Here is a 16,611-nt window from a genome sequence, read left to right on the forward strand (position 1 = left end):
TCTGCAAGTTAAGTTCCTTCTAAGTTATTTCTCTCAAAGAAGATGGCCAAAAGTTTAATGTTAACAATGGAAAGAAACCATTTACTACTGCAACAGGAGTGTTATTTTAAATGATTAGAACAAGTACAAATTGAGTAGCTTCAGGCGTGATGTGGTGGAAGTCGAACATAATGAATAACTGATTAAAGCACTTTTCCACTTGATAAAATTTTTTATTTTACGACCGGGTTTTGATGTATTACAGTCAGTTATTATTTCAATCAGTTATTCATTAGAACAAGTATTTTAGAGTATTCCGGATTAGCTCTTGGAAGTTCATTTCCGATGGATATGCATTTAGAATAGAATGGCTGTATGTATTTTATGTATGTTGTAAAATGTATGATTGTGGTACATGTGTTAAATTGGAAAAATGGAGAATCTATAATTTACTGGGTTGGTGTACACTTCTGTCCAATAAAGAGAGCAGGTTGGTATGCAACTTGGAGTTAGCTTCAGGCATAATGAGGGATTTCAGAATGGATGGGCATAATTTCCCTTTAATGCTAAGTCCAAAGGGAATTGCAAAAATGTTGAATTGGGATAATAGGCTGTGGGGTGTTAAAGTGTTAGGGGTGGAAGAATCTTGAGGGCACACATGTAATTTTTGTTCCTGGGTATTAGTAAACCTCACTATCTAAAAAACTGATTTTATATTGCTCGTTAAATGGAGATTCATGTGATATGTGAACTATATAGTTCATTTATATATGTTATATTGTCCACGAAATAAAAATTGGAAACATATAATTCTTCCCTGGTGTTTCTTTCAATTATCATCCTAAGTTAACCTTGTCCTTGTCCAGTTAATTTCTCTCTTCCACTAAATGTCCTCAATATGCTATTTACTCATTTCATGATATACTTAATTTGTTTATCCATTTTATTTACATCAATAGGGCAACATTCTGTTGCACTACATTTCTATTCCTTCCCAGTCTTTTTGCCCCTGCTGCTTCTATCTCTTACAGTGGCAGAAAGTTAGTCTCCATGCATACATTTTAGTAAACATGAAAATACTCTCTGTAAGAAATTAATTATTCTTCACCACTCCCCAAAATTCTGTTGTGCCAGTGTGACTTTCCCTAGCCTACTTTAAAGCTTGCTTACTTAGGCTGTTAGCCATTCTCATAGTTTTAATCTTGTATACATGTATGATGAAGTTTACTTTTTCTTCCCCTTCTCCATAAAGACAAATACCCACAATGTCTTCTCTAAGAGTAAAGCTACACCATTTTCAAGTCATGGTAGGCTTATTCTTGCTCTAACTTTTTGTATTCTACCTTTTAACTTTTCCTTGATTCTTATTTGTTGCGTTTTCAATGTATACATTAAGTGTCAAGGATTGCAATGAATAACCCTGCCTTACTCTTTATTCTAGTTTATTCACTGCTCCCTATTTCAAACTGTTATTTCTCAGTTTTCATGCATTCCCAAAATTAAACTGTCCTTAATTTAAAGACAAACTTGATCAATTAGCTTGATCATGATGATTTAAATAAGTTAGAATTAAATTAAGCTCTAATTGTCACTGTTTTTGATAATACAAATGAGTTACTACTACTTAATTTTAGTATAAAATTATCTATTTATATTTTTAAATAAGTTTATTTCAAACTTAAATTGGATCTTCTTACATTTTGGGGCTCAAATGCATCATATGGAGTTGTTAGAATATAATAGCAGAGAAACCCCAATAGTGATTCATGAAAATTAATATTTTGGATTTTTTGGCTTGGATATCGAGAGTTTTAGATGCCATGAGAAAATAAAAACCTATTGAAATACATTAATAATTATATCGTATGCAGACACCAAACATTCAAGTACCCAAGAATTACTACCTGTAAATATGCTTAATTTCCTAATTGGCACATCGAAGTTTCTCACATTTTCTTTTGGTTATCTCGGTATTATTTATCCAGAATTTTATGCTAGAGTCCCCTTTCCCTTAACAATTTACCTCAGCTTATTATCTTTCGCAGAAAACTTCCAAATGCATGCCTTTCCATAACTTCCAGCCTTCACATGATTCCTTGAAATTTTGGCTGTTCATTTATAGGATGTAAGTTTTTCCTGAAAAAATGTGCGTCGTATTATTAAATTTTTTGAATGACATTCATGTGGTGTGCTGAAAAACCGGTACCAGGTGGTTTAAAATTTCCCTGCTGTCGAATGACTAAATTTGAAAATGCCGCAAAATACCCAATAAAAGACGGACTTATCGAATGCTTTAGAGAGGTGTAATTAGTGTAATTTTTGATTTTTTAGGACCTTTGGCTCTATTCGAAGTATCATCGTTTTTTCTAAAGATTTAGGTGATATATTCTTTTTTCTTGACATATAGAAAGTTGTAGTTTTGGGTATTTCACTCTTCGTTTTGTTTGACAGTCGAACGATACTAGCATTAATCGATTCGGTTTGAATTTGCGTGTGTTCTTCATGAGATCTTGAAGTGTGTGAAATAGTCTGAGGAAATATTCCCGCAGGTTTTCCCATTATTATCATTTATTTCTTCCATGAATGAAAAGTAAGTACCATTTTAATATATCTGTGATTTAAACCAGTTGTCGCGCTGCTTCTCTTTGATATGTGGAGAATGTTATCAGAATGCTTCTGCTTGTACGCTACTTGTCACTTGATAAGGAAATGATCGCCTGCTAGCTAAAATTAGGGGATACGTTTATCACATTAGGGTAGTTAATGGTTCCTTAATGATCTTGTTCAAGTATATTGTGTATATACGTTTTATGTTGAAGTATATTTCCTGCATAACGAATATAAACAATGCACTTACACTCGAGATCCTTTAAATATATAGTTACTACGGACGAAGGGCACTTTCTCGTTTGAGAAAAAATCCAAGCAATTTTCGTGGGGAGTGTGATGATGTACTTCGAATTAATAGCATCTAGCTATTATAATTATGTTTATTTGCTCAAAACCCAAAATATAAAAATACATGGTATAAGGGCATTTCAATGAGACGCACTGCTTATTTGTACATGAGAAAAAGCCTTCAGTCTAGGAACAATTGATATGTCAGGGTATTCTTTAACCCTATAATAAGGTTTATATAAGAAATTCAATGTATGTTATTACATATTGAGCACGGGGTTTGTTTACTTCATTCGATGACCGGTTTTACAACAAAGTACCCCAGGTCAATGTACTATTTAAATTAAGAGTTCTGCGGTAATGGATTAGGTGTTAGTCGTTTGTCTCCCGTTGAGATGATTATAAATACGAGCATTAGTTTGTGCTAAGTTTATATGCTGCTTTATGAAGAGAATTAATTAAAAGATACATGCACTGAATATAGTGATGATTTTGTTATGTGAATTGAGGTCTACAGGAAGTCCGGCATGTCAAATTTGTAGCTATTCTGACAATACATTTTTGGAGAAGGAGCACCTTGCTCAGCAATCAAAGTGAACTAGCTAGAAGTTCTTTACTGTAAAAGTAACTGTGGTATTATTTACATGGTATTAATTAGTATTCTTCCAGTTTTGGTAGGTTTTGGATGGACACAGCCAAAACAATAGTGCAACATTAGCTATACTTGCCTCTATCAACAAAAAATACACCTAACATCGAACCCTACTGTAAGTCCCTCTTCAATTCCATATGCTTCTTTCCTCCCTTCATTCCATCCAGCATGCCTATCCTATTCTTACATCTACTCGTTTGCCCAACATTCTACCCTCTTCAATATGCCATTTCCAATCAAAAAGTTGTAAATCCATCCTTCCTACTTCATTAGGATTTCTCTTAACATACCCCTCTCCTCTCCGACCATCACTTAACTTCCTCGATTGTTTTTCTTTCAGTCCATTTCATCTTTTCAGTTCTTTTCCCCACCTGAATTTGAAAGCCCATCTACACATATCATCTCGCTTTGATGATCTTTTTTCCGCACTGTACAAAACCATATAAAAGTTTTAATGAGCCCTTTCTTAGCATCCTTGTTCAATGTTCCTGTCATCGATTCCCTCCTTGTAAAGGCTTCTTTGCATAGTGAAATTCTTTTCCTTATGCCCCTGCTACTTTGATCATTTTCGTCCAGAACACTTCCCAGATAGATAAACTGTTCTTCCTGCTCTAGTTTATGAACTCCTATTTTAAAGTTAAGCTTAGCCTCCCTCTTTCTCCTTTCTTTTGTTTACATGTATTCTCATCCCATACCTATCCTGCTGACCTTCCAATGTACTCATTAATGTTTACAAATCCATGACTGACTGGCAAACTAAAGCTTTGTCATCAGAAAACCTAACTAATTTTATATATTTCCCCACCAATTTTATTCTTACCTCAATTACTTCCCATGCCTCCTTTACAATTTCATCTATATATATATATATATATATATATATATATATATATATATATATATATATACATTCAAACACGAAATCCCGCCAAACGGCGAATAAATACTCATATATACAGAAACATATATAAGGAAAAGGGATAGGAACACGTATAAAGGACGAACACAATAGAGGTGGGGAAGGCGGAATCGAACGGATCACAAGAGTAAAAATATTTCCTCAACCGGGACTCGAACACCGGATCTTTCCACTTGCCGGGCGGATGCTCTTAACCACTTGAGCTATCGAGGATATGTAATTTACCCTGAGATCCGTGGGTCTTATATGTCGCCAAGCGCCCCGATTCTTTAGCCAAGAGATGGCGTTAGGGGGCTGTTTCACCCACCAAAGGAGAAATAGACAATACACAAGAGGAAAGGACAGTGGTTAGAATTCATGCAACATCGTACAGGAAAAGAACAGTGCGTTTCGTGGCACGCATAGCCAGAAGAAAGAGATGAGCCACATTGGCCAAATACACATTCAAACACGAAATCCCGCCAAACGGCGAATAAATACTCATATATATATATATATATATATATATATATATATATATATATATATATATATATATATGTTGAAGAAAACAGGTGATACTGGGCCCACCTGTTGTACCCCTTCCCTAGCGCTGCCAGTATGGACTCTCCATCTGCTACTCGCACCTGAGCAGTCTGTGACATGTACAGGTTGTGAATAAGTTTCCCATCCCACCGATCTACTCCTATGTTCTGCTACAAATTTCTAAATCTACCAAATTCACCCTATCAAAAGCTTTCTATCTCATCATCAAATAAGCATAGACCTAAGATATCCTCATCTATGTTATGTTTTCATTCTTTGTCTAAACTTGCTGGCCTGTCTTTACCGTACATGCATAGTTCCTATATAAATTCCTTCCATTTCTCTTAAATCTTTCCTAATTGTTTGCACAGATTTTCCCTTTTTACTTCCCAAGAGTGCTTTCACCTTCCTGTAGAGTGCACCGATTTCACTCTTTCTTTGTAAAGTTTCCATATCCTAATACTGCATCTTCCACCACTTTTTTCGTCCTTTTTGTTTCATGACTGAATTAATGATTGAACTCTTTATGCTTCCTTTTACCTAACTCTGTATTTATATTCTATCATTTCCTCTTATCTATCTTTCTAATCCTCTCATCTGTAATCCATGGTTTCCTTTTCCTATTAACTATTTGTGTAGTTTCTTTTTTGGTTTTAGATATCCTCTTTTTGTTGTAGACCCATTTTTCCTATATAGTGCCCGACTCCCTTTCTTCACTCACAATTATCTCTGCAGCCTGCTGGTGCTCCTTTCTTATCAGTCCATTTGTTGCCTCTATGTTCCATTTCTTATCTGTCTTGCTTGTTATATCTTTTTGGATTGGATGCTAGATTTCATAATTACTAATGTGTGATATGAGTCAACTCTTGGCAAACTGTGAATATTCATCTCACTGTTCCTAAATCTGCACCTAACCAGAATATAGTCTATCTGATACAATCCTGAGTTCCCTAGCATTTTTCATGGGTGCCTATGCTTTTTATGGTGTCTAACCCAAGTTTTGGTGATGATCTACTACTGTCTCCTGCAGAACTCCAATACTTTTTGCCGCGGTCATTCCTTGTTCCCACCCATAGTCCCCTACCTCACTGCCATCTCTTCCTTCGCCTATCATCATGTTCCAGTTCCCAATTGCTATCATGTTACCCTCCAGGAACTGTGCTTACATCTTAACTGATCGTTTACCATATCTATAATTGCTTGGCAGCATGTAGACTTGTACAATGAAGAAGTTCGTTGGTTCAGCTTCAGGTTGGCTGCCAGGCATGACACATTGTAAATGGGGCCAAGTCCCATAGTTACCAGTACTCATTTTCATTATAATCTCTATTATAATAGTCTTGGGATAAATAATTGAGTTGGTTTCCTTGTGCCTTCTTCAATATAGTTTTTAATTTGAAATTATCACTCAATAACTATCCCACTAGAGTCAGGCTACTTTGTAGCTGCCTCACTGAGGAACATACTTTGGGTGGATTGCCCATCGTCTGACTCCTACCCTTTTATATAATAACATGGATTTCCCTGCCGTGAGCAAATGTCATTGCTCCCGCCGGTACAGCTCTAGGGGTCATCACGATATGCAAGCCCTTCCACCACATCTAGGTTGTAGACCATTGGGAGGGAACTCTACTATAGGGAACACACAATAATGAAAAATTCTGATGGCTCAAGAAAGCTAATACAATTAAAATATAAAGGAATGCAATTTTTAAATTAACTTCCAGAAATGAATATCTCACTTTCCACTATGATGTAGATCAACTCCAAAAATTTTTGTGGCTGATTGACGGTTTGGTTGACCACCTCAAGTGTAATTAGGCAGTCTTGAAAATGGACTTGTTTGATTAACGCTGTATCTGTTTTGTTGTAATATAATTTCAATCAATTAGTATGGCTTCATTCAGAAATATTTGTAAGTAACATATGGCTTTTATATAATGTGATGATAATAAAAGTTTGTATCATCTGCAAAGGTAACATATTATACATTCCAGCTTCTACTTGTGAAGAAATCATTTATAAAAGTAATGAATTGATTTGGACTAATTACAGACCCTTGAAGCACTCTAGAAATGATTAGCAATTTTTTGTCTATTCTGAGTAATGCAAACCTTCTGATGTTGCTTTACAAAGATAAGATTTTATCCAGTTCAAGGCCACTCCCCTGATGCCTTTGCATGATATTTCATAAACAGCAGTTGATGATCAACAATGTCCAATGCCTTGAAAAATTTATAAAGCAGTTCTAATTTTGACCCTTTTTTATCTATAGAGTTTTAATGAAGTTAGTGGCATGAAAAAGGGTTAATACAGCTTAGTTATTTTTCCTGTTACCCAATTGAGAGTTACAATGTCATTAATTGTTTACTAAATAAGCTATTAGCATATTCAAATATATTTGTCTGAATAGTTTTGAAAAAAGTGGGAGTAAAAATTTTGACCTGTTATTATTAAATAATACTTATCACCTTGAAGTTTATAAATTGGAATCTCCTGTGATTTATCTTCGAGTTATCTGGACAAAGACCCATATTTTAATGATCAATTAATCAAATGTAGGAGAGGTGAAATTAAATGGTCCTTGCACTTGTATAAAAGAGAACCTGGATTGGACTTTTGGTATTGGTTAATTGGTATTTGTTATGGCAATATTGGTTATGCATTTAATGTCAGTTTCCAAAATTCAGGAATTTTTCATTGCTTGTATTACTAGCAAATTGGAATATTGTGTTCCCTTTATTCTCCCAGCTCTGTATTAAAAATATCCATAGTCCCTTTAGTTTTATTTGAGGCTAAATTAAGTTGGGAATCATTGAAAAATTTTTGAGACATTAATTAACTATTTGAATTTTTTAAATTTTTTGTGTGAGAAAATCATAAATTTTCTACTCATTACATAAGAGGAACTCTTGTTTCATTCTTGAAACATTTCATTTGTTTCATCTGTTAAACATTTTTTTCAAATTTTTATTTGCCTCAATTCTTCATCTGACAATGGGTAAATGATACAATAGAATAATTCGGATGATAGATTGGTTGACTAGGAATATTATTGTAGAATAAAGGATTTGAAACCTTCAAAAGCTTTTACAATAAGACATCAGTCCAATCTTCTTGTGGAATTAGAATAGAGGGATGTGCTGTGTTCTTATTGGAAATTTTAATGTCATAATAAAGATGGGAAGGTCTCATTTGGACAATATTTTCGTCAAATTCATCTACAGTATAATAGCGCAGTGATTTGATAGGCCATAGTAACAGCTCTTATGGAAGAATCATTGGTATTTAGAATGTAAAGCATTATGTCGAAATGATAATGAAATGTATAAGACATCAATTAATGTGGGTGTGATTTGCATGGGTTGTACAATCAAAGATATTATTCCATGTTAACAATTCAATAAGTAGAGATTTTGAAATTGTTTAATTTTGAACTAACTTGGCTGCTTACTTATGTATTATATCAATTTTTCATTTCTGTCTAAGCAAAATATTGTAGTGAATTGTTGTGGTGGTGGGTGATACTTTTAAATATAGCAGGGGCAAGTTCCATAGACTCTAACCCTCTGCTGTAATTTTTTGGTGCACATCAAAAATCTACCTCCGAATAGAAAATCATTAGTACTGGCAGTACATTACAGTTTACTTGCAGGATTAATCAATGAACAAATCGAACACTTCAAACCCATTACAAATTTCAATATGGCATTGGATATAATTTGAGAATTTCTCTAACAAAATCAAGGTTGATGGTTACGGTTTCATCATATGACATTAGTGCCCACTCAAACATTTTATAATTCACTCTAATCAAACTTCCCAAATATTCATTCTTATTTTCTTAAAATTATGATTTTTCTTTAAGGTTATGTATCATGATGATGATGACCTTCACATGTGCATCAACTGTCATACAACAATTGTTGGCTTAGAGAACTACATCTCCCATAGAAATGCTGGCCCATGTAAACAGCAGACTCCAGTCAAGGAAAATGAAGCTCCGATACCAGTACTACCTCCATTGGGCATGCCTAAATCAGAGCCCATACGTTCCATGCCTTCAGCCACTACTTCTTCAAGTGGGGACCTCTTAAATTTCCTAAATGCAGGTTTTTTCTTTTCATCCCTTGAACTTCAAAGCCGTAGGAAGGATGCTGTATTTGAGGAAGTTATGGGAATTGAGGAAGTTCTTGAGGAAGAATTTGAAGAAAGGGAGGGTCAGGGAATGGTACATGTTGGTGGGGGGAAATGGGGATACGAAGATTATGTCCAGGAAAGAGATGTATGGGTTGGGATGGAAGAGAAAGGAAGGGAAATGGGAGAAATGGAACGGACAGATATGGAAGGGGGGCGCATTGTTGCCAAAGGTGAGGGAAAGAAAGAGGGAAGCAAAAATGTGGACTTAGGAGAGGAAAGAGATCTGGCAGAAAAAGGGAGGCTCAGAGCATCAAGTGAAATGGAAGAGAACAACTCTGACTTCATTGAGGGACTTGGAAATGCTGGTGATTTTACCATAGGGGAATCATCTGCAAAATGTGGACTCCCTCCAAGAGAATCCCTATTAAATGCCCCTCAATCACAAGGTTTAGGCATTCATGGTCCCTCAGAAGCTAGAAATTGCAGGGTCAATGACTATAGCCTTTCCCTTGATAATTGTGGAATGGAAGTTGGTAATTCTGGCCACAAAGAAGATGAGGGAAGGTATGAAAGGAGTTCAGCAGCTCCACCACGTGGGCATACTCGTGGAAAATGGGTTCCTGGATTAGCCTCTGAGGGAATGAGGAAATCAGGGAATGCTGTTGAGTATTTCTGTCAACCCTGTAACAAGAATATTCGTAACAGAAGAAGCTATGAAGCCCATCTTTCAACTTTGTGCCACTTAAAGTAAGTTCTCAACAAATACTTTTAGTGCTCTTAGCAATTAGAATTACTGTTCATATGGATTATAAGTAAAAAGCTGTATTGTTAGGAAACCATCCTATAAAGTTACCATGAATCTGAGTCGTGACAAAATGTTTTCAAAGCACTGATCATATTTCCATATTTTTCTTTGTTGTCCTTTGAAAAGGGACCAACTGTGCAATAAATATTGCATGAGGGAATTTAAAAATTGAATCTTGTCAATTATTGAAGGGCAACTGTGGCACTTTTTGACTAGTCATCTTCATTTATCTTTTGATCAGATCAAATTTAGTGGAGAAAAAGGTACATTCATATAGAATTGCTTAACTCTAAATTCTTGTTTCTTTTTACATTTTAGGAAACTGATGAGTAGTTCTAATAATGGAATCTCAACTGTAACTACAGAGGGCCCAAGGCTTCGCAGTCGAAGGCTTCAAGCTGCCAAATCAAAATCCATATCAAGTGCAGCAAATGTAAATAAAGGCCCCACCCACGATAATGAAATGGACAGTTCAACTTCTGGTGATCCTAGCTCCCAAAATTATTTGATGGAATCATTAGGAATTAAGAGGAAAGTGGCTGTGCCAGAGTCTAAAGATAATGGCTGTGGTAGTACAGAAACAAGAGAAGTCACTGATGATCAATCTTCTGTTATCACCTCCAATAAAACAAGCAAGACTAAGACTTTTTCAAGTGCAAATTTAATGACAAAGAAAAAGTTGAAAACAAAGAAAACTTTGAAACCCAGATCCAATAGGAAAGTGAAACGGAAGAAACGAACTTCTAAGATTCAGAAAGGGAAAAGTCATCATATAAATTCTCAAAAGAAAGGAAATGAGAGATATTTACCTAGAAGTTCAAGCAGGAACTCCCATGCCCCAGTTAGTAGACCTATGGAATACAATGTAAAAATGACCAAGAAACCTGGTGACTGTAACTCTTTAAATGGCTTGGGGGAAAATGTTAAGGAAAGTAAGACTCTTTATGTTGAAGAAAAAACAAGTATTCTTGCTGAAGATAAATTTCTCCCTATATCAGACCCTCACATATCCCATGGCTATTGTTTTGATTCCCTTGAAATTCAAGAAAAACAGAAGAAGCTGAAAGAGAATATAGACTTAGTGAAGCAGAAATGTGATTCATCCCTCTTAAGTTCATCGGAAAACTTGCAAGACCAAATGATGCTTGGTTTAGAGCTGATGCGAACAGAACATCTTTTGTCATCTAGTGATAAATTAGTGAACAAGGTTGAAAGTTTGTGTAAAGATGTAAGGGCAGAGTCAAGAAAAGAAATAATTACCCAAGATCCATCTGATAAATGCATTAACCAGAGGCTGGTCTCCACTAGTAATGCTCATGTAGGGAAAAATTGTGGTGAAATTGCTGATGAAAATTCATCTAAAATGACAGGAAATTTTGATGAGCAGTTGCAAAACTTAGTGAATAATGAAATATGTGATAACAGTACTAATAACAAATTGGCTTTTGAAAGTGGTAAGTTGTCATTTACATCTGTACCAAACCACAATGAGGGAAATACTTATGAACAGAATGAAATTACAGCCATGGAAAATGACCCAGTTATTATGAAAGACAAATTGCCCCAACAACCTGAGGGGAGATCTGATTCTTTTTTTAACTCCAATGTGGTCAGTAGTCAGTCAGGTAACATCATTGAGTCCATGAAGGAACCAAATGTAATTTCAAGGGAAAGTGACTTATCAAAATGCATGGATTCTCCAGACACTGACACAGTTAACATGCTGGGTGATGACAATCTTGGCCTTCATAGCCAAAAACAAGTTCAAAATTACTTCACACTTCAAATGGTCGAAAAGGGAAACCATAAAATGAACATATGCAAACATTTTTCATCTGACCAAATCCACAACTTAGTTAATATCAATAGTAATAGTAAAAATTCTAGATTAGAAGATTGTGGTGACGAGAAAAGTAAAGTGGAACATGGTCTTTCAAAATATTTGTGTGACAGTGGAGAAAGTTCTGTGTCAACTCAAGATATTTTGAATTCTAAAAAACAGGTTTCCATCAAATGCTTACCCAACTTGGCTAATTGCAGTTCCAAAATACTAGTTGTTAAAAGAGAAATGAATCAAATCCATCAATTTTTAACTAAGGATATTTTATCACAAAAAGGCAAAATTTTAATTATCAATAAATCCAAGTGCTCCTTGTTAGATTCCTTGATTAGGAAAAGGTACCATGGTGAGAAAATTAAAGAAACATCTTGTGATATTGTGGAAGAAAGGAAGTTGCATTTGCAGCTCCCAGAATCTTTACCTTGCAGGATAAGCAAGTCTGAAATCAATCAGAGTGAGGTAAAGGCTCTTTCAGTTGGGAAGGAACCTCTTATCTATGGTTCAAATAAATCCAAATGCTGTGAAGATGATAGCTTAGTCCATGAAATACCTGGTGAAAAAAATAGTAAATCCTCTGTGGGCAAGAGAGGAAAATCCAGTGAAGCCATGATGACCAGAAATGTACATTTAGATAGTGAAAATGATAGTAGTCATGGGTGTGCCACTGACACTTCTGCAATAGGAAATATGCGAGAAGATGTTGCACATTTCTGTTTTAAAAGTTTCAAAACAACTACTGAAGATGATAAACCAAAGCAGACTACTGGTGATCTTGATCCTGTATGTTCTGTGTCTTTTGATAATATTGATCACTATCCCATAGCTTCAGAGGTCCCTGTAGTTCATGAAGAAATTATTGAATCCAGCCAAACATGCAGTGGTCCTTGCCCAACAATCAATGTTGTCATTAACGTTAAAAACATTTCCAGTGAAATTGGTCATATTAATGGGAACTCCATCATTAATGAACCAGTTAAATGTGATATTTCTCATTATAATTCCACAAAATCAGATTCTATCCAAGGTTCAAGTTACTCACTGGAGAAATTACAACCAAATAAACACTCCATGTCAATAAAGATGTGTGAAAAATCTCTGAAGTTTAATCCTGAGGAAACATATTTTGAGACCAAAGGTGTGAAAAGAGATTGTGGAAAACAAATACTTGTTCACAAAAGTGGTACCATTGGTGATGCCATAAGGGATAAATGTGCATCTGATAACTTGGTAGGAACAGATGTAATTGGCATTTTGTCCACAAGTGGAGTGTGCTTATCTCAGCGAAGTGAAGCAGATATGACAGTCCTGTATTGCTGTAGGCTCTGCAAATATAAGAGCAGTAGGCACTGGTGTGTGGAAAGGCATATGAAGAAGCATTTTCCCCGGGAAAGGACTTTTTCTTGTAACAAATGCAGTCTTTCTTTCCTTACACTGTGAGTACCTATATATTCACTTGTAATATTCTTGACATTTCGTACATTAGCCTTTTCATATTCCAAAGGAGTTATATTTATATTTAGTAGATAATAGAAATCTAAAATGTTTGATTCTAAAGTCCATGACAATTTCTTTTATATATTTTATTGGTAAAACTAACTTAGCTTAGAGTGAATGATTATGGTTATTTCTCAATACTGTTTACATATGTACATGCTCGAGTTTTATATATTATAGATAACTAAACAAATGGGTTAATGAAGATGTTTATATAATATGAGGGCTGTCTGGAAAATGACATGTTTGCTTACTGAAAATAACAACAATTAAGGTACAAAATATTCCAAACATGCAACTCAAAGTTACATATATTTTACAATATGTTTGAAGTTAGTTTCATACATATTGTCTTGCTTCCAGTTGGAAGGGCTTGTCTTAAGTTTTCTCATCGAGTGCATGTTAGAGTTTTTCATAATTTTGTCTCAATATTTGGAAATTTAGTTTTAGTTGCTCTGCATAACTGACAAATATTCTTGCTACTCCTTGATTATGAACATGATCTTCTGAGTTAATGTCACAAATTCATATAATTAATATATGTATTCATGCGTTCATAAATATTTTTAATGTGTAAGATTTTTTAAGTGCTGAATTTTATGCCCTCATTTCTTAATTGTGTGATTTTTTTGTTTTTCTAGGGATAATCTGAAGCAGCATGTGAAACGTCACAAGAAGAAGCGTTGGTTTTGCAATATCCAGAATTGCAGCCAAGCATTTTCAACCAAACAAGAACTGCTTGTGCATGTCTCAGGTCCTCATGTGGCTGAAAAATCCTACGCGTGTCATCTCTGTAATTACTCCGGGAAAAATCTTCTGGCATTAACCCGGTTAATAAGATTTCTTTTTATCTCGAATTATAAAGTAATTTTTACTTTATTATAATGGTTCTAGTGTTCTGGATATTGTTAATCCTGTTTTGTTCTAAAGTGCATTGAATGAAATGACTCAGTTATTCTTTGACATTTTTATGTGGCATTATTTTTTTAATGCCATGCACATTCTTAAGTATTATCCAAATTATAGTTCTCTGTGTGTGTTGCATACATAATAAGTTTTGACCTTTTTGCTGTAAAAATTAATTTCTTATCATTCATTATCTACCATTATTATTTATTGAGATTTCTCTCATTGATTTTTCATATGCTGCATTGACTGAATTGGTTGGCAGGCACAAGAAACTCCATGAAGAACAAGACACTGTGAAATGTGAATCATGTTCACAGAGTTGCAAAAAGAGTAGTCTTAGCAGGCATATGAAAATGCATGGAAAGCATGACCTCTACCACTGTCCATTCTGTGATTTCACTTCATACTATCTGGTTAGTTTTCTAATTACGTGCATGCAGGGCCAGTAAATGAAAAGTTTAAGGGCTGAGTGAGATTCTGTTTGGCTCTTTCTAACAAATCAAAACTTTGATGAGGCCTTTTAATGAAGAATGGTTAGCTATGTTTACATGTGATAGGTACATCTTCTCTATGACCATATCCGTGCACATCATAGATCAGTAAAAATTTTGTAACAATAGTTTTTACCTTGTTCAACCCTAAGTTTTGAAAATTGCACATACCTAACTCTCTGAATTACTTCTCAATGGGGTAAATGCATTTTGGCACCAGAAAAATATTACCTACTTGCTCAAAGTAGCCAGCAACCAGAGAAAATCCAGGAAAAATAAGGGAATCCCCTCATATGGAAAATAACTGACAGCTTTGTGGATGTTGGGCATTTTTCACCATCACAAAGCTAATTTTAAATTTAAAATATTTTACACATTTATAATGATGCAAATTTGAAGTGACAATTTTTAAGGAAAATGGTCTTTTATAGCCTCTGAACATTAACATGTATTGGTCCTGTAACTTGCACAGTAGTTATTTATTATCTGTAATCTTTTGAGGAGGTATAATTAGGATAATCAAGAGTAATTTCTTTTTAACCACCCTACTTGTATTAATAGTAGGCAACAGGTCAAGGTAGGTCTTCAGTGGAGCTAAGGACTAAATATTAATGCATTTCCAAATCTCATTTATTGCTACACTAAAACCCTTTACCTCCTCCGACTCCTCCAACTTTACAACTGCCTTCATTCCACCATCCATTGTGCCTTATCTCTTCTTGGTGCTATCTTTCTTAACTAACGTGTAATCCTTCACAATCTTCAAGAATCATTGCATTCAGTATCTCCTGCTTCAAATTACTTGTCTTTAAATTTCTCCCAATAACCTTATCTCTTCTCTTCCAAAGCTTAGCACTTCCTTGCACAAAACAGTGTTCGTAATGAATATTCTAATTGAAAGGTCCAATCTAATACATTCTAATTAAAAGGTCTATCATGTATACATTCCTCTATAGCTTTGTTTAAATTTGTTTTTTTTCTTTCCAGACCAGTATCCATAGGCATGTCACACACTCTGGACTTCATCCCAACAAAATGTTGTACAATTGCCCTTTCTGTCCTGTTGTTGAGGAAGAGGTGGATAAATATGAAAAAATGGAGCATTCCTACTGTAGAACCCAGACTTCTTTTTCGACAAACAATGCTCATGAGATAATGGATCATATAAATTCAGCCCACAAAGTTGACAAGACTTACAGTTACCTGCACAGTAATGTTACTGAAATAATAAGGAAAATCCACATTTGTCTTGGAATTATCTGCCCCTCAGACCTTTAATTCTTAGCAGGTAGGTTTTCATTGTTTTACCCTAGTGATTCAATATTGTTACCCGCTAGGTCATACCAAATACATATTTACAGATTAACCCTTTGATAAGAGTACCAGTTGGTCTGAATCTGTGGGCATGTTATGACTTATTGAAAGATTGCTTAGCTTTTATGTGGGTCATTAGTATTGAAAATAGTTGGAATATGTTTTATCCCATGATGATTAGTGCAAATGTGCTGTTAAAATGCGAGTAACATTCCAGCAATATGAAGAAATCATCAAAATAGTGAATTGGACTTATACACAATGCTTAATTTAATAGACTATCCAGGTAAAAAGGCATCCATTAAATCCAAATTTTCATCAAATGTTTTTTCTAAATTCAAAAACTCTTAATCACTTGAAAAAATCTGTGTCCGATAGCAGTGATAAAATATGTATACTGCATCAGACATGTACAAATATATAGTCTTAAGCTTTATTTAAAAAAATAGTGTTGTTCCAGGCCTTGCCAGTAGTATATTTTATAATGAGAATCATGCTCACAAGTCTTGTGTGTTTACCCTGACAGCTGGGTGTTATAAAATTTTGCAATTAATTTACAATATTTAAATAAATTTAATTCCATTCTGATATCTGTGATAATCTGTAAGATGAAAAAGTGAGATATGTTTTATTTATATGAGTGTT

General features: G+C 34.7%; 2 protein-coding genes across 3 annotated transcripts in view; both read left to right on the forward strand.

Annotated features, from left to right (window-relative positions):
- The window catches only part of LOC139693230 (fanconi-associated nuclease 1-like), a 15,671-nt gene extending 14,897 nt beyond the window's left edge, over positions 1-774 (forward strand). For both annotated transcript variants that reach the window (XM_071591345.1, XM_071591337.1), the window contains exon 12: positions 1-774. This exon is cut by the window's left edge and continues 675 nt beyond it. The gene's annotated coding sequence lies outside the window, so the exon portion shown is untranslated.
- Positions 775-2,484: 1,710 nt separating this feature from the next.
- On the forward strand, positions 2,485-16,611 carry LOC139693245 (uncharacterized). Its single transcript, XM_071591355.1, has 6 exons — positions 2,485-2,569; positions 8,842-9,860; positions 10,237-13,191; positions 13,894-14,082; positions 14,424-14,574; positions 15,640-16,611. Exons 2-6 carry the CDS (start codon positions 8,845-8,847, stop codon positions 15,928-15,930), a joined length of 4,602 nt encoding a protein of 1,533 aa, XP_071447456.1. The 5' UTR covers positions 2,485-2,569; positions 8,842-8,844; the 3' UTR covers positions 15,931-16,611.

The sequence above is a fragment of the Hetaerina americana genome, unplaced genomic scaffold, assembly GCF_022747635.1.
Source record: "Hetaerina americana unplaced genomic scaffold, ioHetAmer1.1.p SCAF_1, whole genome shotgun sequence".
Lineage (NCBI taxonomy): Eukaryota > Metazoa > Arthropoda > Insecta > Odonata > Calopterygidae > Hetaerina > Hetaerina americana.

What these genes read in the sequence shown, in the direction of transcription:
- LOC139693245 (XM_071591355.1), top strand. Translation starts at nt 8,845, where the DNA reads ATGTATCATGATGATGATGACCTTCACATGTGCATCAACTGTCATACA. An exon ending in AGTCTTTCTTTCCTTACACT is followed by an intron (nt 13,192 to 13,893) that starts GTGAGTACCTAT and finishes TTGTTTTTCTAG; the next exon opens with GGATAATCTGAAGCAGCATG. An exon ending in ATTTCACTTCATACTATCTG is followed by an intron (nt 14,575 to 15,639) that starts GTTAGTTTTCTA and finishes TTTTCTTTCCAG; the next exon opens with ACCAGTATCCATAGGCATGT.